Source organism: Panthera uncia, chromosome E1, assembly GCF_023721935.1.
Source record: "Panthera uncia isolate 11264 chromosome E1, Puncia_PCG_1.0, whole genome shotgun sequence".
Classification (NCBI taxonomy): domain Eukaryota; kingdom Metazoa; phylum Chordata; class Mammalia; order Carnivora; family Felidae; genus Panthera; species Panthera uncia.
This window is the reverse complement of record NC_064814.1, coordinates 44,592,734-44,613,772: the sequence shown is the minus strand read 5'-3', so window position 1 is coordinate 44,613,772 and position 21,039 is coordinate 44,592,734. Positions and strand designations below refer to the sequence as shown.

Here is a 21,039-nt window from a genome sequence, read left to right as displayed (position 1 = left end):
AGACGCAGCCACTTCGGAGGAGCATCGAAGAGAGGACGGACCCCAGAGTCCCCGCGACATTTCCTGGGGCTCCTGCGCCATCCTCCCAAGAAAGTGGGGCGAAGGTGCTGACGCCCCAGGCGAGGCGCCCCCTCCTCCCCCTCCCCGCAGCGCGGTGACTCAGCCTCGCTGCCCCCGGCCGGCTGAGCCGGGCCGCCGGCAAAAGACAGACGCCCACCTTCCCGCCGACCCAGCCACGGCTCTCTCGGGACCCCTGCCCCGCATCCAGCCAGGCACCCCCTCCCCGTCCCATCCCGTCGGGCTAGTCCCTTAGCGCCCCCGAATTCCCGCCTCTGCGCGAGGAGCTGTCCTCTCAGGACCAGGCGGGGGCGGGGCCTCAGACGGACTGCCCCGCCCCACCCCCACTGACCCCTCCCCCGCCGCCGGAAGTGCCTCTCCGCAGGGACATATTTGACGTCACAGGGCTTTGACGTCAAGGGCCGCGTGCCTGTCTGCAAGCGCTGGGCCGAGAAAGGCGGGAGACGCGGGGGAGGAAGAGCAGCAGCGCCCCCAGCTGCGGGCGACGGAGGCACCCCCGCCCGGGCAGCGCGCCGGCACCTTGGCTCTAGACTGCTTACTGCCCGGGCCGCCCTCAGTAACAGTCTCCAGTCACGGCCACCGACGCCTGGCCCCGCCCCAGGACCGCGGACCCGGCCACCTGCCGCGCCCCCGGCCCCTCTGTCCCCCAGGGTCCCTCAGCTCTGCGCGCGCTGCCCGCGCCGCCGCTGTCCGCGGTGCTGATCCAGCGCAGGCGCTACGATCTGGCCGTCAGGTCCCTGGTCACCAGAGGCTGCGAGGGCCGGCCGGCTTACACACACATCGCACAGCCCCCGAGCCAGGTCCCCGTCGCGCGCGCTACCCCCGCTCCCCCCTTCCCCAAAATTCTCTGCCCTGACGACTGCCTAACGGGAGCTGCCGCGGTGCCGTCAGCAGCGCGCGCCCCGCCCCCGCGTCTCCAGGGCAACCGTGGCTTTCGATTGTTACTGTGGGAACCGGAGGTAACAGTCTACAGCCATGGTCGCCCCGCAGCACGCCCACGCGCCGCACCGCGCTGGGATCTGCCAGCCCCGGAGGGGGGAGACCAGGAGGAGCAGGAGGAAGCGGGGGCGGCAAGTCAAGATCGGATGTATCTGCCGGGGCGGAGGGAGGTGCGGTTCTGCGGGGCGGGCTACCATAGGGTCTGACTGCTTACGCATCTACCAAGGCAGAGAAGGCACGGTCTGGGGCGTATGTCTGACCGTCCGCCTCAGTGACCATCCTGTTTTCTTAGCCAAGAGGGTTGCAGCCAAGGGATGGCGAGAGAAGGGGCAGCTCTGAGATTTGTGTTCTTTTTATCTCCTCGGTGGGAGGGAGACTACTGGGACCTGAAGGCCTGGGGACTGAATGGAATAGACGGAGGAAAGTTTTTCTAAATATGCCACAACTTCATTCTTCCAGGACCCCCTCGCTGGGTAGGCAGAAAGCAAGACTAATCCTTGAACTCATTTCCTGATGGAGTCACAGCCTTCCCTCACTCTTCTCCCCACTCGTTCTTCCTCTATTCCGTGTAGGATGATAAGGATTCCCAAGCCTCAGGAAGCCAGTGTGCTTCTAAAGGTAACCCGGTCAGTAAAGCATTGTCTGAATGTATCAGCAGCCTCACCTCAATCTGTGCTGGATTCCAATTTGAGATAGTGACTCAAATTAGCCCTAAAGTGGGGGAGCGAATGTGAGAAGGGCTGAAGTCCTATTGGTCTGGGGAAGTGTGAGGAACGACTTCTTCAAAACCATGCTTATGTCATCTGCCACCACCATCACCACCCACTGCAGGGGTTGACTGATGGGTATTGGGTGCTGGACCTCCCTAGGGACAGTGCTGGGGAGTGGTTAGTGCAACCTAGTCCTGCCGCTCATTGATCAATTTTTTGTTACTTCTCCATACCCCCTCCTTTGCTAAACTACTTTTAAGACAATTGGTGCTGGTCTCATAGCTAGTCAATGCCCACATGCTTCCTTCCTCCCACTCGAGGACCCTGGTCTTAAATGTACTTGATTCTGGAATCCAGTGGACATCTGTGGGCAGACTGTAGTGTATGCAGATATGAGTAGTGCACTGGGAAATAGGAGGTCCAACCTGGCTTCATCACCAACTGGTTATTATTTAAGGGGCCGTGTTGTTTCTGAGCCTTGTGCAAAATGCGATAATGATCCTTCCTTCTTGGCAGACTTGTGAGGATCAAATAGGATCACGTGAGTAAAAGCCTTTGGAAACCGCAGAATGCAATTTCAGCCTAAAGTATTCTACTAGGCTGCTATGTCTTTGTGAGGGTGTGGTGGCACTGGCAAGACCCCAACACTGGGCACTTAGGCAGAATAACGGGAGGGGAGCACACCTTTCTGAGCAGATCTGGGACTGGGGCTTTGAGGGGTTCTTTGCTCGGGGACTCTCTCAAGAGCTTTAGGTATCTAAGATGGAGTGAGAGGTAGAAAAGAGAAATGGTAGGGATATTCTGAAAATACCAAGTTGATTGCAATTCTAACCTATCTGGAGAAGATGGTCAGGGGAGGAGAAACCAGAGGACTGATAGTACAGTTTTTTAGTATCTTAGAACTCATTGAGTGCACCCCACCCCCAACCTATTTTATGGTAGGAAGGTGAGACCCAGACCACATATAGCCCAACAGTAGTGAGTGGTGGGTGCCCTCTGCTCATCTTCTATGGTGCAGGAGAGAAAACAATGACTAGTAAAGGTCAGGAATGTGAGTTCTGGATCTGAATCCAAGATTGGCTAAGTTACTTAGCTTCTGTGCCTGTTTACTCAGTTGTAAAATTAATAACAGTATCCACCTCAGGAAGTTGTCAGATTAAATTGGGCAACTCAGAAGATTGTGCTTATCACAGTATCTGGCCAGTTAGCACTCAATAAATGGTATTCCTTTTTCTGTCCTCTGGACATTTCCCTTAGTTATAAATTGAAACTATTAGAATAATTCTTACCTGGAGAGCTTTCTCTCCCTCCCTAGTAGAGTGCGTGACAATCATGTGGGTTCCCCCCACCCCCCCACCAATAGCACATATTTAGCAGGCTTTTACTCTAAGGCAGTGGTTTTCAAAAGTTGTGTTGCATGGTAATGTCCAGAGTTTGCCAAAATGCAGATTCCTGGGTCCCAGTGATTGACTCAGTAGGTCAGGAGCTGGCCCCAGGAATCTAAGTTTTGACATGATTCTGACACAAGTGGTCCACAGAATGTGTGTGTGGTGGGGGGCAATAACCCCTAACAGACTCCGTTGTTCCTGGAGGACATGACAGGACAGGATGTATCTCATTTGTTTGGGACCAGGGGACATTTTCTGTTCTTGAAGCAGGAGGTGAGGGAAGGAGAATTCTCCTCACACCGAACATGAAGACTTTCACCCCACCTAATACTGTTCTCTACCGTCATCCTTCTAATTTTAAGCCCTGACTAAAAATTCATTCCCCACTATTACCTTGCCCTCTCTCCTTTAGTCCTCAAAATAATTCAAAGTAGCAACTGCTGTGGTAGCAATTGTCATCATGTTCATACCTCGGGACGTTGCTAAAGGGGGCAGCCCACGACTGCCATGGGGGCATGTGAGCTCTGAACTGCAGATCCATTGTATTCCATTCTGAACTGCTTATTTCCAGAGAAGCCAGGAATCTGATTTGTGTGGGTGAAATTCTGAAAACCTTAAGTATCAAAAATTGAGTATTTTTAAAAATCCAATGGGCCAAATCCAACAGGTCTGTAGGAGCAATTCAGTTCATTTCTGAGTCTCCTTTTTGCCAAAAAAGGGATCCTTTTAAACACCAAGAGCAAGGCAGAGGCAGACTGTAGCAAGGGAGAACTATCCTCCCATCCTCAGTTTCTGCTGTAAAGGTCCTAAATCCAGTAAGCTGGGTGTCTGGTGGTGATTGGGGGGAAGGGGGGTTGGTAACTCCAGCTTTTTCATCTTAGACAAGTGCTATGTGTAGTGAAGAACTCAGGATTAGGGGCAATTTAAGGGATGCTAGTCTGATTGGCTCAGGGCAGGCTGGAGTATTTGTGCTGTATCCCCTAATCCTAATTCCTACTCAATTACTAACCTCCCTGGGGGCAACCGTGCATGAGGGTTAGACCAGGGCCTCCTGTAATTTTTCAGAAAAGGAACAGGCTGGTGAACCTGCAGAGGCAGCGCTGAAATCAGTGCAGGGTGGGCCACAGGTGGAGGCACTAGAAGTAGGGCAAATAGCAAAAGCGGACCTAGTGACAGCTTAGGAACAACTAACTGTACTCAAGAACTGGAGGGGCTCCTTAGGCTTTGGCTGGATCCTTGTGGAGTAGCATCAACCCCAGAAACTCTGTAGATGAGGTCAGGTCTGTAATAGGGTTTCTTCTGTGCAGGCTTGGGCTTCTACCTGAGGTTGAGCATCATCCCACCCTTCAAGCTGGTCGTTCAGAGGGTCTACAGCAGTTCTGGAGGAGGAAGCAGAGAACCCAAGATGCCAGAGTCTGACAGGAGACTAGCACACTACCCTCAGGGATCAGGACGGAGGAACCCTAACTCTGTAGCCCAGGCAGAACCATGCCAGGGGACCTCTACCCAAAACTTCTCAGATGTAAACTCTTCCAACTCAGCCACCAAGGCCTCCTTCCCTTCAGCTTGGGACTTAAGACTTCTACCAAACGTGTGCACTCACAAGCTTGTCCTGGAGACTCACAACTGCAAACACTTCCCTGTTTGGTGCTTCCCTGGAGGTTGTATGGAAGGCCAGAAATCCAGACTTCGGTTTCAAAATGGGTTTTTCTGTATAAGGAAAAAGATGCTCAAAATCCAAATCACCACTTTATTATGTAGCAGTCACAGTGCCAGCCCCTGCTCTTCCCATGCCACCCTCCACTCATCCAGGGGTCCACTGGCCTTTCTCATGTTTGAGTATCAGACGTCATGTTTGAATATCCTGCTCCCTTTTTTCTTGAGTGTAGAGCTGGGCTTATAATAATTTGAGTCTAAAGAACTGATATGTCTCTTAATTGGTGATAGTGAGGAACACTACAGCACTTGAGCTCCCAGAGCAGGGGAAAGACGGGGAGGCTGGAGTCCAGAGGCTGCCCCAAGGTCATGTGGGGGTAGGGGATGTAGGGGCAGAGCCCCTGTTCATCTTTCACTCTGCAAACTGGTCCAAGAACTTGAGGTAGACCTGGCGCTGGGCTGCAGCTGCTGGAATGAAATGGCCACCAGAGTGGGTGAGGTTGATGGCTCCAGTGAATCGGCTAGCCAGTTGCATACTTTCCTGAGGGGGGATGACACAGTCAGTGTCCCCGAAAACATGGAGGGAAGGCAGCGACAAGGGGCCCTGCAGGATGGGTTCTTTGAGTCCAAGGCCCCGGGGACAGAAACCAGACACCAGGATGATAAACCTTGGCAAGGGAAAGCGAGGATCTCCCGCTTGGCCAAGGGCGCACACAAGGGCTGCTAGCGCGGCCCCCTGGCTGAAACCAAGGAGCCCATCAAAAGGCCCCAGTTTCTTCAGTGCCTGTGCCACGGTTCCCAAGGCTTCCTCCAGACCTCTGCACACTGTGGGATGGCTCAGGGCGTTGAAAACGTCTGCTTCCTGTTCTGAAAACCACCAGCCTCGAGGCTGCTCCTCCGGAAGGCAGGGCTCTAAAGTGATATAGGGGAAAGGATGGGGTTAGAGCAAGCGGGTATCTAGGGGAGAAGAAATGAAAAAGAGAGGCACGGAGGATTTGGGAGTGACAGTAAGGAAAGAGAGGCGGCTGAGGGGAAGGGAGAAAGTCTGGGGGAAATGAGGTGGAGAACAGGGTGGCACGGAGAAAGGGGGATGACACATCAAGGCGGAAGCCTGTGAGGCTGGGAAGGAAGAAATGAAGGGTACGGGCAGAGGGAAGGAATGAGGCGAGGATACAGCGTGGGGGTATGCCAAAGGGTGTCGTGGAGACGACGCCAGATAAAAGACTCAGTGCTTTTCCTGGGCAAGGCCGTCTCACCGGGCAGGGCCGTCTCGCCGGAGGCTGGCCCGACGCTCTCGGGGCCCGCGGCATTCGCGACCAGGTGCGGGCCGCTGAGGCACACGAGCTCGGCGCGGCCCCGCAGCGCCTTCCTCAGGGCTCCCGTCTTCTCGCGGAAGGCCCGCTCGCTCTGTCGGAAGCCCGCCAGCCCCAACACCCGCAGCGGCCGCCGCGCCGCCATCTTGCCTGGCAACGCGCCAGGGGCCGGAAGCAGACTTTCCCCGAGCGGAAGTTGAATATGCAAGGGGCGGGACCAAATGCTGGCACCACCCCGAAGGCGGGCCATAGAGCGAGCGGGCGTTCCCAGAACAACCCGGAGGGGAAAGGTGTGGCCGGAGGAGGGGTGGATACCTGAGACCAAGGAGGGTCTACGGAATGAGCGGCGCTCCCTTTTCTTCTCTGCAGCTGCAATCGTCGCAGGCCGCTGCTGGAGTAGGGCGCGTGGGCTCCTCCTGCATTTGCATCTGAGGTCCCAGACTTTGGTCAGGGTCTCAATTCTGCGACGTCCTCCACCCTGCTCCCGTGCATTCTCCGCAGCGGCCGCACGGCGGCGGCCTCGGCTCGCGTCGCTAGGGAGGCGGCCAGTGCGAGGCCGCGCCTTTGGTCTCTCCTCCCTGCTTGCAGTCCCTGCCTACCTTCGCCAGCGATGGCCGGCCCAGGGCCTGGGGGGGGCGGTTCCGTCCGTGGTTCACTGTCCACGGCCCCAAAGAACTGCCGGCGTAGAAGTCCATGGGGTAAGGTTGCTGCCAGGAAATGTCCCTCAGGGCCACCACTGCCTAGTGGGGGACAACAGGACAATAACATTTGCTGACTTTTTCTGGGCAGGATTTCTTAATTCAGTCTTCACGAGGGCCTATGAAGGTCCTATTATCCCCATGCCACAGAAAGGAAATGTGAGGCTCAGAGGGGTTAAAGGACTTGCCCAAAGCCACACAGCTAGGAAGGGACTCAGCTGTAACTAAGTGCTGTTCACCCACCCCACTCCAGATCCCTCCCTTGACAGAACCAGTGCAAAGCCCACTCTACCTCAGGGATTTTCACAACTTGCTGTTACCTCATAGGGTGTCAGCAGCGGCTTGGGGAAGGCTGTGCCCCAGTCAATGGAAAGGCGTGGACATGCCACCTGCACCCACCTGGAAAGGGAAGTCAGGTCAAACCCAAGGAGGGGGGTGCTCCCCTTCTCCTGGGCAGCGTGATGAAAAACATGACTGTGTCCCCAGCACACCCAATGAATGCTTACTATTCATTCTAAAGTAAAGATTGTCACCTAATGCTGTTTAGAAAAACACTACAGCATTGCTTGTTTTCTCCTGTTTTCTCCTGTTTCCTCCAGTGACTATGAACTTTCTGAGGGCAGGGGCTGGGCAGCTCATCTGTGATAATATCCCCAGAATCAAATTCTGCAGGTGCCAACCACTCCTCAAACTCATCTCGCACGTTATAATTGCAGCTACCTGTGAGCCCCCACGCTAGAGTGGGGTGACCCATAGCCAAGGGTAGCCCCTGCTGAATGAGTCCTCTGTAAACATTAAAATTTCACGGAAGCAATTCCCATTCACTCCAGCCTTCAATGTGTGCTGGGCAGGACTCAGATCTAAGCTTTCTTAGCCAGAGTCATAGCTAGAGAGGTAAGGGGAAGAAACTTACACATCCACCTCAGGAAACAGGCTAAGCTTGCTGGGGAAGATCTCAGAGAGCAGCAGCCTCATGAACGGAAGTCCCAAAGCTTGGAGCCGAGATTCCAGGTGCTGTTGGAAGAGGGAGGCCAAGCTCAGGTCACCATAATCAAGCAGCCAAGTCTAAATTTGTTAGCCTACTGATTTTCCCAGCTGGGTTTCTAGTCAGTCCCCTCCTCTAGAGGCCATCCCAAACCCACTGACCTCCAGAATCTTAGGGCTGCCCTGGCGGCCCAAAGTGCCCAGGATAAGGCCCCAGGATTTAGCTGAGCGGGCTGTGGTTATGGCTTCTTGGCGGTTGGCCTGCATGCGCTGGTGGTCATAGTGCTCTCTGGATAAGACTTTGCTGTATGGGTCATATCTGGAAAAGAAGTTATCAGGGTCACAGTGACAGCCATTCACAGTGTATGTTGTACACATAGCTCCCCGACCCAGCCCCTTGGTCTGCTGAACCTTCAGGCTCCATGCAGGTAATTAGGAACAGAGGCAAGAGCAGAGACGGTCATTGGAAAGATCAGTCCCATAGCTGGAACAGGCAAAGGTGGGAGAGGGGTTTACAATCTCATTGTAAATACCAGGGGATGGGTGGGTACTGTGGAGCAGCAGCCCGGGTCTGACCCCCAGATTCAGAACCCAAGTACCTTAGATCCTTAGGGCTGCTGGCTGTGAAGTGCCAGAGAATGAGAAAGTTTTGGCCAATCGAGGACCTCAGTGGCAGGGAGTCCCACCCCCTCCCTAGTGGGTCATCCCAGCTCAGCCCATACCGGTAAGCGGGGACACTAGGGTTAGCAATCATGACAGACTCCAGATGGAAGCGGCCATCTCCAAGATATCTGCAATGGGTAGAAAGGGGATGGTAAGCGTGGAGTGGGGCGGGGCAGCAGAAAAGGAAGGCATTGGCTTGGAGGTCCAGACTGAGTTCTTGGCCAGCTATGCTGGTCTGTGTGTGTGTGTGTGTGTGTGTGTGTGTGTGTGTGTGTGAGAGAGAGAGAGAGAGAGAGAGAGAGAGAGAGAGAGAGAGAACTGGCATTTATTTCACCTCCTGTGAGGCCTTGGTTTCCTCACATGCAAAATAAGGAGTTTGAATCAGAGGAGTGTAAGGCCCCTTTAGTTATGTCATGCAGAATCTAAGAACTGCTCCCCACTGCTCAACCTTCTGCAGGAAGGGTAGAGGGGCAGCCAGGACCATCAGAAGGCCAGTCAGGGGTCCAGAGATCCTAACTTGGAGGTGGTAGGACAGGTTCTCCCTCACCTAGCTCAACACAAACCTGGCAAGTAGTGTTCAGGGTATCAGTGATGCTGTAAACATGGTTTCAGGGTAGACATTGGGTCTCTCCGCCCAAACTGGCTCTCAGGTCCTGTTACTGAGTTGTAACAACTACCGTATTGGATTTGTGCCTTCTGCGCACCAGGCCTGGACTAAGCACTTGACATGTAGGACTTCACTCAGTCTTATCAAATAATCCTCCAAGCTACCTATAGTGTCTCTCTCCATTTTACAAGAGATACAACGGATGTTCAGGGATGTTAAGAAACTTGCCCAAAGTCACACAGCTATTAAGCAGTCTATTTGGACTTGATTCTAGGTTTAACCACCAGGATGTATTCAAACATGCCCTGGGAGATACTGTCCTTAAAAGTAGCTTCCCGGGCCATGGAGAAGCCAGAGACAAAGGACAATCTGCCACGGCAGCTCCTTCTTTCTTGGAGAGCACACTGAATTGTGATGAATGGCCAACACTCAAGAGTGTCCCTCCCTCCAACACACACCTTGAAGCCCCCAAGGGTAGGTGTCTATGAGCTCAGAATTATGCGGGCACAGGCACAGGGGGAATGCCCCTGGGGAGTAGAGCTGCAAGGTCTGGGCTGGGGAAGGCCCTGATGTGGGCCTGTCTAGGGGCAGGGGTGTTCTGTGTGGGAGCAGCAAGGCCTGTGGGGCCAGCATCTGCAGCCCCAGTGGTGGGGCTGAGTCAGGGGAGTGCCCCTCCCTGTTTCATTCCATTAGCCAGGAATGGGGCTCCCCTCCCCAGTCCCAGCCGGGGGAGCTGTCGGCTCTGAGGCTGGCTGCATTCACACAACATTAAGCATTTCCATTACCTAAAATAATTAGGCGGCAGGAGACATGCTGCTCCTGCTTGTTAGCTGTCCGGATGCTAAATTAATGGGGCTGCAGCCTGGGCGTGCCCATCCATCTTCTCCAATTATATTCCCACCATTTCTAGCCCACCTTCAGCCCCTGCTGTGAGGCCCCCTGACTCCTGCCTACTCTGGGCCTAGCCTCCTAGATGGACAGAGCACCTGAGAGGGAGACAGGAAACATGAAACCCTATGTGGTCCCCATTTTACATGGTGACCTTGAGCAAACAGTTAAGGAGCTTTAGACTCCGTTTTCTTTCCTATATGATGAACATCAGGCTCCCTTCTAGGGTACACTTCTTATGTCTCTATAACTGGCCCCCCAGTTTTCACTTACACAACAGCCTCCACCTCTTTGGGCAGGTGGGAGGACGTACAGCCCAGAATCTCCCCAGGAGATAGGGGCTTGCACTGTGGGACACTCACACGATACTCAGCTTTCAGCTCCTGGGCAGCTGCCTGTAAGGATAATGACAGAAGGGAAGCAAGTGGGTGAGGGGAGAGAGCCAGAGCCAGATGACCAGCCTGGAGCACCTCACATGGGACCCCAGGAATAGTCTGGAGGATGGTGCTATCTGTCCACTTACCTGCAAGGTTGACACAAACTGAATGGTGCTGACCAAGGCAAGGGAACTGGCTGGGGGGAAGGTGAGGCGGATAGAATCCAGGAGGTGGGTAGTATCTATCCGGATGTCCACAAAGACGTACAGCACCCGGAAGTCTTGGACCGAGGTGTCCATGGGAACTGGGAGGAGGGTAGAGATCAGGAGACTATTTTGGAAAGCCAGAGGGGCAGAGGGCCTGCCAGGGCCAAAGCCTCTGTGCAGCCAGGACCAGTGGCTTCAGCCTAGGGATAAAAGGAGGGGGTGTGAGGGGGGTGGTGGTCACAGGTCCCTCAGAAGCTCCTTCTCTGTCACTCGGCCAGGGGCCCAGCCTGCTCTACCACCAACAGCCTTTCAAACACCCACATCTGGGACAGCAACACTGTTTCCAAGGCAACCAAATCCAAAGGAAAGATCCACCTGCAGAGCAGGAAGGCCAAGGCCATCCCAGAAACTGGGAGGGACCTCCTGCCTGCAAGCAAGACAAGAAGGCACTGTGATGGGAGATTAGCATGCAGTTCTGCCCCTCTGCCTCCCTGCCAAGATCCCGGCCCACCGTACCCAGGCAGCTGTGGCCATAGTGCACCAGGAAGTCAGCTCCCAGGGCCCTTGCAGTAAAGTCATCCACACAGCAGGCCCCATACGTCACATCACCCATCACCATCGCTTCGGCCTCCGTGAACCTGGGGGGGGGGGGGGGTGGAGCCAGGGGGAACAATGAGATGGTGACACAAGGGTGAGGTGGGAGACAGACCTACCCCTGTGGGGGTATCTCAGGGCCCAGCTCCTCTCTCCCTACCCCCCACAATCACTTGGGCTGGCAGCTGCCACTTCTGCCAACAAAGAGTAGGAGGAGCCCAGCTGCCACATCCCCCAGTCCTGGCAGCAGCTCCTGGAAATGTAGCTCTATGAGGATGGTCTCTGTAGCACCCAGTTCCTGTGTCCAAGCTCAGATTGCAGGAAGGACCCCTACCCCTCAGCTGGGCATACACGGGGTCAAATACAGACCTCTGATGCCCCGATCATCCCACCCAGAGCAACGAGTGCGTATACACATGCAAAGGCACCCACTCCCAGGCCTTGACCTTGTGGTGTGTGTGGGCAGGCACGTATGGGTACACACGGCCTCCCTGTCACCCAGACCCCCTGCTACAGGCTGGGATCCCCACCCTTAGTTAGGGCCCTCTGTGCCCAGGATGGGGGGACCCATGAACAGCTCCCCCACAGCACATGGCACCACCCACATACCTCGTGCGTCAGAAAGAGTGGGCTCTGGCCAACACATTGCCATAAGATCTGCTGCCAGGCCTGAATCACTAGGGGACAGGGGTGGGTGGGGAAGACCCCACTCTCCCCAAATTCACCATGGTAATGCAACTGGAGGACCAGTTCTTCCCTGAGAGACCCACCCCTGGGGCGTGGGGCCTGGCTTGGTGACCAGAGTCTCCCCATTCCTCTCCTGGGGGTGTGGTGGGGAAAGCTGAGCTACTGTCAGTCAGCATCCGCCCCTCCTCCCCCTTCCCCAAATCAGTCTGTGCACAGAAGCAGATTATTCAACTCCTTAAAATGCAGCCCAGGCATCTGAGTCAGCCAGAGCACTTAATTTTTTATAGATTAAAATGTATGCAAATTGGCCTGAGCCCCAGAGAGCATCCCCAAGGGGCAAGAGGGTGGGAGCTGGGAAGTGAGTCTGTGGCAGCAGGATAAGAAGCAGGGTGGGGGAGGGCAGCAGCAGGGAAGTGGGAGGTTCCCATCACGAGATGACCTCCCCTTTCTCCATTCCCCCTCCCTGTTCCAGTGTTGGTTCCAGATGGCTGAGCACTCCCCACCCCCGACCCCCAAGGATGTCTCATTGTAATGAAGAAACTTAAGAGGGAAGAGGAACTGAATACCATCTCCTAGACATTTCTACCGCACCAAGCCCCTCTTTGCCCTACTCCCCCAAGTGTGCCAGAGAAAAAAGTTCACCCTGGCTAGACCTGATGCTGACAACTGAGCTCATTCCGGGTCAGCACTAAGGATTCTTAGGTTCCTCTTCAGACCCCACCACCTGCTCTGGACTCAGCTTTGAAGATACTGGAATTGACTCATTCCTCCCCCCTAAATATTTTAGGGAAAGAGAGTTATATGGACAAAACCAAGCAGGACAGGCTGGGATCTCAGCAGGCTGGGAGTTTAGTTTTGGCTTTTCCCCTTTGTGTGTGTATGGTTATGGGAGGGGATAGGGTAAGGTCAAGGTCCAGAAGGAAAAAAATGTCAACAGGCAGAGCTGTAACAGGCATGGGGAAAACCTTGGCTCAGCTTCTTCTCCAGTGCCCCAGGCCTCACCTTTCCAAGATATCCACAATGGTGCAGGCAAAAAGGAGAAGGCCTTCAGGCATTTGCAAGGCCACTGAAAGACAAGAGCAGAGACATGAGAGCAGAGGGCTGGAAAAATGCTGGGATGGGGCTACTACCCCTGACTGAGCCAGGCAACCTCACCACCCCTACCCCATCTCAAAGCTTGAGGGCTCACCCTTCTTGGCCTGAGCCTGTTGAATCCTCCAGATGGTCTTGGGAATCTCAAAGTTATAGTTGGAAGGCAAGACTTGAATGGCTGCCTGCAGGTGGGGGTTGTTCAGGATCTCAGGGGGGATCTGATTGGCCAAGCGTCCCCGAGGGGCTCGACCTAGGACAACGCAAGGCCTGAGTTGGCTCCTGGCCTAAAACAGAGCCAGACCCAGCTAAGCTGTTAACACCACCCAAGTTTCAAGCCCAGATCCCAGATGCCAAGGGGCTTGGCCCAGCCTTCTTCCCCACTGAATTCATTCTGAAGCTGGAAAGAGAATCCATTAAGCAAGGAAGACAGCTGCATAATTAGTTTCCAGGTTGAGAGATTACTGGAAATCAGAGACTTAAGCCCATGAACGGGGCATAGTTCATACCTTACCTCCGGAGAACAGAAATGATACCAGGAGACTGAACTGAGGACAAACAGAAAAAAGCCCACACAACTGCTCCTTGACAAAGAACAACTCTGAGGGAAAGCCTAGCCACCCTAGCACCCTGGGAAAATGTCTCTCTTCCCCCAGTCCCTGAGACCACCTTGAAGTTCTGAGGTCCTAAATATGAGATGTATAAGCCAACTGTTACAAGTACTACAAGTACTATTTTAAAAGACTGCCCTCTTTTATTTTTTTAAGTTTATTTATTTATTTTGAGAGAGAGCTCACAAGCCAGCAGAATCCCAAGGCGCCCCAAAAGACTGCTCTCTTTACTCATGTCCCACTGACTAGGTCTACACTGATGAATTCCTACACTCTTCCCTCTCCTCATTTAAAAGAGAAATAAATGGGGCGCCTGGGGGGCTCAATCAGTTGAGTATCCGATTCTTGATTTTGGTTTAGGTCATAGTCCCAGGATTGTGGGATCGAGCCCCACATCTGGCTCAGCGATGAGCATGGGGCCTGCTTAGGATTCTCTGTCTCCCTCTGCCCCTCTTTGCACTCTCTAAAAAAAATGAAATAAAGTTAATAATAATAATAATAATTAAATTAGGTTAAATTTTTTAAAAAAGGGAAACAAACAACAAACATTTAACTGACTTAACAAGTTCCCTAGTCCCATAGTTCCACCCCAGGAAAGATGGAAAGAACACACTCTAATTAGGACTGGGGGCAAACAGGTAAAGACAGAGAAGTGATTTCGCTCTTTAGGGGCTGGTAGTCTAGTGGGAGCAAATGCAGGTATGCAAATTACAACCCTTTGATTAAAGAAAACAGTGTAGCCCATAGCAAAACTGCAGCTCTTAATTTGCATCCTACTCTCCACAGTTCAGTTTAGCTCAACCCCTACTATATCTTTAGGAACCAGATAGTTTGGGAATGTGACAAGGAAGGCAAGAAATGTATTGAATGAATATTTACTGAACCTGTAGTTTGTGCCAGAACTTCTGCTAGGGCCCTTGACTACTATGGGAGGGTTGCTCCTAGACATGACCCTTCACCCTCTGCCTGTGGATGGATGGTGGTCGTGATGATGGTGCAGTGGAGAATTAGCATGGCAGGCTGGGATCCTGAGACCAGAGGTGAATGTCACCCCTGCCATCGTTTTTGTTCAGTTGTTTCGAAGGCCTTCGAACAACCAGCTCAGAACCCTGGGTCCCTCACAAAAGCTCCTCTGACAGGGCCAAGTCCCTTGTGGTCTTGGGGGTGTGGGAGTTGCTGGCCTTAGTAGCTCAATTAGTCCCCAGGACCAGTAGGCTCCTCCTCCTTTGTCACGTGCCTGTAATCTTCTGTTTACATCAGCATTCTCCGGTAGACAGAGGTCCTGGAGGGCAGGACTGTCGTCTAGTCCCTCCATCCAGTAGAGGCCTGGCATTCAGTGGGCGCTCAGTAAGTGCCTGGTGAATGAAACCCGCTTCTTTCCTGAAAGCACTGCCTGAGGGCCCACTTGCAGAATGGCCACTGCAACGCTCCAGTTCTTTTCCTCCCGGTCGGGTCCGCCTTATCCGTGAGTCCTCCTGAGCCTGTCTGCCCGCCAAGGCAGGAGGGCAGCGTTTCCGGCGTGAGGACTACAGGCTCCTAGGAAGGGCTGCTCCCGATCGAGCCCGAAGACTGCAAAAAGGAAGACCGGTCCCTCTGGGCTCCAGCGAAAGCCGCGGTACCCAGTGACCGCGGGGCCCTCGGGGTCCGGTGGAGAAAGGCCGCCACTGTTAGAGGGGGCTGGTTCTGTCCCTAACTTGAGGGCCCTAACCTGCGATGTGAGGTCCTGCGGCCGCAGAATGGTAGTACTTACCTCTGCCAGGGCCGCTTCGGCCGCCGGGTTCTGCAGCCACCGACTCCACCAGCGCCGCCATCACTAGCCTGCCCACGTGGAGATCAAAAAGGCAGCGTGAGAAGAACGCCGAGAGCTCAGACATTGCGATCAACCGCCGATCGCTAGCGAGGGGCGGGAATTTGCTGGGCGGGGACCAGGAAGGAGATGATAGGGGCGGGACTATCGCAAGTCCCTCTTAGCCCGGAAGGACGGGGCTCTCCCGAGCCCCCAGAACACAGCAGTTGCGCTCTCCTGGCTGCCCAGGCTTCTCCGCTCAGCTCCCGGCCCGCCCGACCTGGCATTCCCAGGCCAGTGCTCCTCTATTTGCCGACTCCTTGCCCGAATTCTACAGTCTGTCTTGTGAATGGGGACACCCCCCCCCCCCAAGTCTCCCTTCTGCTCCTCTCCCAGTATCCCCTCCTGGTAAGCAGTGGAGGCCATGTAGGTAGGCCACATTCTCTAACTCAGAGGATCCCACTGCCCAAACAAGACAGAACTCAGCTCCACTCAGCCCAGCTCCAAATTGAGTCCTGGTGCTGATTTCAGGAGCACCAGAGGGCTCTTACCTTTAGAACCAAGTGTGGAAGGTTCCCATATGAAAAACTACCAATTTGGGAAGACCCCAAATCTGAGGGTGCTTTCCTGGGGCAGGGAGACGGTCCAAGGATTTGAACAGCCTAAACCGTTTGGATTCTGGCCAACATTGCTCTGCCTAGGCTGCCCCCCAAGCCTAGATAGTCTTTCTCTGGCTTGGGCCTGGGCTCCTGTGATCCCAAAGAGAAGGCAGAGTGGCCAGTGAGGCAGCCTTGACGTTTGGAAGAGCAGAGTACCTGCAGGACTGGCCCTCAACAAGGTCTGCCCTAGAGAGCAAAGGTCCCCCAGGGCTGTTTGCCCATCCAGCCCTCTGGCACCATCTTCCTCTTTTGGTGGTGGTGATGTGAGCACTGCTGGCCCTTTAAGGTAGCTCTGTGGCCTCGGGCTCCCCTGGAGGCCCTCCTTGCTTGGAAACTCCTAATTAAAGTGCATGGAGAAGTGAAAAACAAGCAGCCAGGGACAGGCCCTGCCTGGGAGGCTGCCCAGAGAAGAGGGATATATGGGCTGGCTGAGAGTGAGCAGCCAAGGGGAGGGCCAGAAAGGGTCAATGCTCTGCCCCTCAGGCCACTGACCGATGCTCTTAGGACAGTTATAACTTTGGACTGAACTGTGGCCAACATCGGTCTCAGGAACTCCCCTCTTGCCTTGATAAGAGTCCAGCCCGGAATGTCCCTGGTTCTTTGGACCCCCAGGGTGCAAGATCTCAATTCCAGGGATCCCCTGAGTCCAGCCCTTGCCCCTTCAGGACACGAAGGCCCAGCCAACAGGCAGCTTTAGTTCTGGCTGCAGCTGTGAGTTTGGCAAGGGGGCGGGTGGGGATTGACTCTAGCAGAGTAGTGGCTTCTCCCTAGCAAGCACACCACCCCTTAGGGTCTTTCCCTAGGCAGAGGTGGGGCCTGTTGATGATGGAAGGCCCCCATCCTCATAACATTGCCCTACAGCCTCTGTGCTGAATGAGCTGTTCTTGTACCCATTAGGAAACCAGGTGATGTCTAGAAGACATCTAACCTGTCCCCCAAGATACTGCAGTGAAGGACATTGAGGGCTGCCATTCAACTTGGGCTGAGAACACCTCCATCTGTTTGTGGGGGGTCTCCCTGCCTGAGTTACTCAGCAGTCTGAGTAATTACTGCCTGACAAGAAGGCAGGCACAGTGCACCCCCGCGTTACACCACAACACCCGCCTACAGTCACCCCCACCCCCTGGCTGGACTCCAAAGCAGCATCCAGCCCTCCTGAGGCCTGAAATAACTCTGCTTCTCACACTCACGCCCAGCCCCAGCCAACTTTGCCTAAGATGCTAGAGTTTGTGGGGCAAGGGGGTTATGGGGAGGCAGCTCATGGAGTTGGAAGGAGGATTAGCATACCCTGATTCAGGCCTACACTTTGGCACTGATCTGCTCTGTGACATTGAGCAAGTTGTTCAGACTCCCTGAGCCTCAGTTAACTCATGGAGAGCCTCTGCAGTGCCCAGTGCCTTAAGTTCAGCTTTAATGTCTGCCTGGCAGGGCTCAGGCAGGGTGTGAGGTCAGTCCAGCCCTGCAGCTGGTCAAAGCTAAGAGAATGCCTCACCTTCAGTTCATCCCAAGATGGACCAATCTTTTTTTATTTTTTTTAAGTTTATTTTGAGAGAGAGAGAGAGAGCACATGTGAGCAGAGGAGGGGCCAAAAGAGAGGGAGAGAGACTCCCAAGCAGGTTCCACACTGTCAGTGTGGAGCCCAACATGGGGCTCGAACTCATGAACTGTGAGATCATGACCTGAGCTGAAGCCAAGAGTCAGACGCTTAACCGACTGAGCCACCCAGGCACCCCCATGATGGACCAATCTTCTTAATCTTCAGAACAAAGTTACTTTTTCCACTACCAAGCATTTGCACATTCTCTTCTGCCTGGAATGTCCTTTTTCCTTCTCCGCCCTCAAGACCCAACCTAAATGGCATCTCTTTAGTGAAGATTTCCTTGATGGTCCTTCACCCCCTTACAAAGCTAGCAGAGCCCCCTCCCACACTTGATGTCTCCTCATCATATTCTAAGATGGCTTGTGGGTCTTTCTTCCTAAACTATGCCATAAGCTTCTGGAAGTCCATATCTATGTAGTTAGCTCAAATACAGAGCCTGGGTGCCATTGAATGCATGTGTGAATGAATGATACTGGCCTTCTTTTGAACCTTCCTATCATACCAAGTTTTTCTCCATGGAATCACAACTCATTCTCACTTCAGTTAGCTCTCTTAGACATCACCTGCTCAAAGCAGCACTCCTTGACCCCCTCATATCAACTCTGTACTATATCCTGCTTTTCTTCCAAGCACTGCCTGATCTCGACTTTTTTCATTTGCTCCCTATTAACTATAAACTCCACAAAGGCAGAGACCTTGTCTTTTCCATTGGCTGAATCCCTAGGAATAGTAGTGTCCCACAGGATAGACCCTCAATAAATGTGTATTGAATGAGTGACTTAGCCCACTTTTTCCTTTCCTAGGACCCCTCTTATCCCAGGCCAGTAGGGGGTGCCGCCTCCACCTAGGATCTCTCCAGGCCTGAACCTTCTCAGCTCAACTCAACTGGCCCCCCGCGGGGCCAGCTTTCTAGGCGGTGCCTCCACCATCTTTCAGGAAGCCCCGGGCGGGGTCTGTGTAGACTGAAGGAGACCAGGGAACCCCCTAGGCGGGGATAGCCTACTTGAGCCCCACTTTGGTTCTTCTCTTTCTCTAGGATTTACAACTGGGCCTCACTGAATGCTTGCTGAATGGACTAGACCAGTCTGGGCGTTCGCCACACCTCCCCCCGACAAAAGAATAGTATCGGGGGACGGTGGATGTGAAGCGGCTGGGTCCGCGGGAGCTGTCCTGGGCGAGGAGGAGCCGTCGAGCCTCCGAGAAGCAAGCGGAGCCCGCTAGAGAGGATATGGGCAGGGGTGCTGACTTGTGACTGGGGTCTCATGGCGGTTGTCTTCCTGCCCCAGCTGGTGGGCAGAGCGCACGCTTCCAGCCGCCTGTCTCGGTGACCTCCAGCCGGGAAGGGCGAGCGGGCGGGGGTTGGGCTGCGGGTGCGAGCTCCGGGAAGCCCGAGGGGCCCGGGAGGGGCTTTCGAGTGACCCGACGGCCGGCCCGGGGCTGGGGCAGGTACTTGGACCAACGCGGGCCAAGGATCGTCCCCGGGGGCGGGCGCAGCGAAAACACCTTGGGAGGCGGCGCCGTGCGGCTGAGCGCCGCTGCCCTGGGAATAGGACGGCGCTCGGCACCGCGAGCTGAGAGCACTTTCATAAATTTTGTATGGGAGGCGCTCCGTGAGCGGGGGCGGGGAGCGGAGCGAGAGGGAGGGAGCTAGCGAGCGAGCGAGGGAAGGAGGGAGGGAGGAGGAAAGGTGGGGGAAGCCGGGGGGTTGGGGGGAGGAAGGGAGGCGCCCCGCTCCGCCGATCACCGGGTCCTGCAAACGCGCGCCGGGCGCTTTCCCCGGAGCTCGGCGGTGCGTGCGAGCGCCCTTTTGCAGCAGCCGCGGCGGCGGCGGCCCGAGGGGGCGGAAAGGAGGGGGCTGCAGCCCGGCGGCCGGGCGGCCGGGGGGCGGCGTCCCCTCTCAAAACCGCCTGCAAAGAGCTCGGGGCTGCAGAGGCAGGCCGCCGGCTCCGCGGAGCAAGCCGCTTGTCCCGGGGCTGAACGAGCGCGCCGGGCTGCCAGGCAGCGCCGCGGTTGCTAGTGGGCGCCGGTGCCCTCGGCGCGGGGCTCGGGCTCACCATGCCCCTGAGGGGCCTGGCTGCCGGGCACAAGCGGATCCCCGGCTTGCCCCCGCCTCGACGCGCTCGGATTAGCTGCAGCCGGCGCCCAAGGATTTGAATCCGGACTCCGGGAGGGAGCGCGCCTAGGCCGACCTCGGAGTGGCGGCCCCACGGCCAACATGCTTCGCAAAGGTGAGTTGGAGCTGAAGGGGCAAGTTGGAGTTTAGTGTGCACGGGACAGAGCCGCGAGGCTGGGAGCCGCCTGAGAGCTGCCCGGCGCCGGGGCTCCTGGCCGGGGAAGCAGCCCCTGGCGGGCTGGCGGGTTTTGCGGGGACGCACCTGCGGAGGGGTTGCTGCTGGAGCTCAAGCCCCTGTTGGTGACCAGTTGCGAGACACGGGATTTGCTCCGTGGATCTAGCGGCCAGGCCTAGGGATCTGGCTCGGCGAGGTCATTTAGAGACCACAGTGAGCTGCCCATGACGGAAGGGGAGGTGGCCTTCTGGGACCTTTGCTTTGCCATTATAAAGTTTTGCAGTTGCAGGCTCCATCCCCTGCGCGGGCACATGCTGCCAGTTCTGCCGCTTTGACCGTGCCGGGTGTAGCCCGCGCTCCAGTGCGGCCAGCGGTCAGTGACCGCGGGCCCGGGCGCTCACTGCGCGCCCTCGCTTCTCAGGCGGGGCCCGGACACGGGCACCTTTCCTGCAGTCTGCTTTGGTCCTCAGGGACGGGCTCTGGGTACCCAGCAGCCGAGGGAAGGTGGCCAGCGCCTGATGTCCGGTTCTTCAAAGTTTCCTCTCTGACTGGAGCAGAAAAATGCGAAGGCGGGGGGCAGCGCGGGTTGCGTGCGCGGCAGGTGCCAGGCTCAACTTGAGGGGAGCTGGCCCCGCGCGACCACCTAACCACGACCCTCCCTCTCCCTCCGCCGCCCGGCTCGGTGCAGAGCGTTGCAAAGTTGGCGCGGGTGCTGGGGAAGTCCCGCCGCGCCCCCACGTGGCTGCCGCGCGGGGAGCTGTCCCCAGGGCCCAGGGAGGGCAGGTGACCACGCCGTGAGCCCGCAAGCCCCGTCTCCAGCTACCCCGGCCTCTGCGTCTGCCTCCCTCCCTTTCCAGGTCCGGGCGAACTGCGGCGCTCCGCCGGGACCCTCTCGTCCCTGGACCCGGCCGGGTGGCCGGCGAGTCTCGGCGCCTGTGTCTGGCGACCCGGGCCCTGCGGGAGCCGGTTGAGGCGAGAGCTCAGGTAGCTGAGGGGCCTGATCCCTGCGCTCAGCGCTCCTGCCTTAATCCGCCCCTGTTTCCATGGCAACAGACCGAGGTGTCGTAAGCACAGGATTCTGACCTCACAGTAGGATAGGATAGGAGAAAACGGGCAGGGGGAGGTGGCGGAGGAATGGGAAGCGAAGCCTCAAGATGGGCGGAGAGGAGCAGGCGTGGGGGTCATGGAGGAGACCCCACTAGCAGGTGGGACAGGTGG

The 21,039-nt window shown here is 55.8% G+C and overlaps 2 protein-coding genes and 1 long non-coding RNA gene across 4 annotated transcripts; 1 reads left to right on the top strand and 2 right to left on the bottom strand.

The window, feature by feature from the left end:
• Window positions 1-1,058: 1,058 nt before the first annotated feature.
• On the top strand, window positions 1,059-4,506 carry LOC125926881 (uncharacterized). The gene is made up of 3 exons (XR_007459188.1): window positions 1,059-1,187; window positions 1,477-1,635; window positions 4,423-4,506. It is a non-coding gene; the product is annotated as an uncharacterized LOC125926881 (long non-coding RNA).
• Window positions 3,557-6,328, bottom strand: OVCA2 (OVCA2 serine hydrolase domain containing). Its single transcript, XM_049636768.1, has 2 exons — window positions 6,028-6,328; window positions 3,557-5,683 (listed from the first exon to the last, which is right to left on the bottom strand). Exons 1-2 carry the CDS (start codon window positions 6,227-6,229, stop codon window positions 5,184-5,186), a joined length of 702 nt encoding a protein of 233 aa, XP_049492725.1. The 5' UTR covers window positions 6,230-6,328; the 3' UTR covers window positions 3,557-5,183.
• Window positions 5,597-20,831, bottom strand: DPH1 (diphthamide biosynthesis 1). Of its 2 annotated transcripts, XM_049636765.1 has the most exons (14): window positions 19,909-20,831; window positions 15,239-15,306; window positions 12,978-13,130; window positions 12,791-12,854; window positions 11,024-11,145; window positions 10,448-10,605; window positions 10,198-10,319; window positions 8,489-8,557; window positions 7,929-8,085; window positions 7,696-7,796; window positions 7,103-7,181; window positions 6,684-6,824; window positions 6,400-6,512; window positions 5,597-5,683 (listed from the first exon to the last, which is right to left on the bottom strand). In XM_049636765.1, the coding sequence occupies exons 2-13, from the start codon at window positions 15,297-15,299 to the stop codon at window positions 6,417-6,419; spliced, it is 1,323 nt and encodes a 440-aa protein (XP_049492722.1). In that variant the 5' UTR covers window positions 15,300-15,306; window positions 19,909-20,831; the 3' UTR covers window positions 5,597-5,683; window positions 6,400-6,416. The 2 variants fall into 2 exon arrangements, with proteins under 2 accessions (XP_049492722.1, XP_049492723.1); XM_049636766.1 differs by lacking the exon at window positions 19,909-20,831 and having other exon boundaries at window positions 14,373-15,329.
• Window positions 20,832-21,039: the final 208 nt, after the last annotated feature.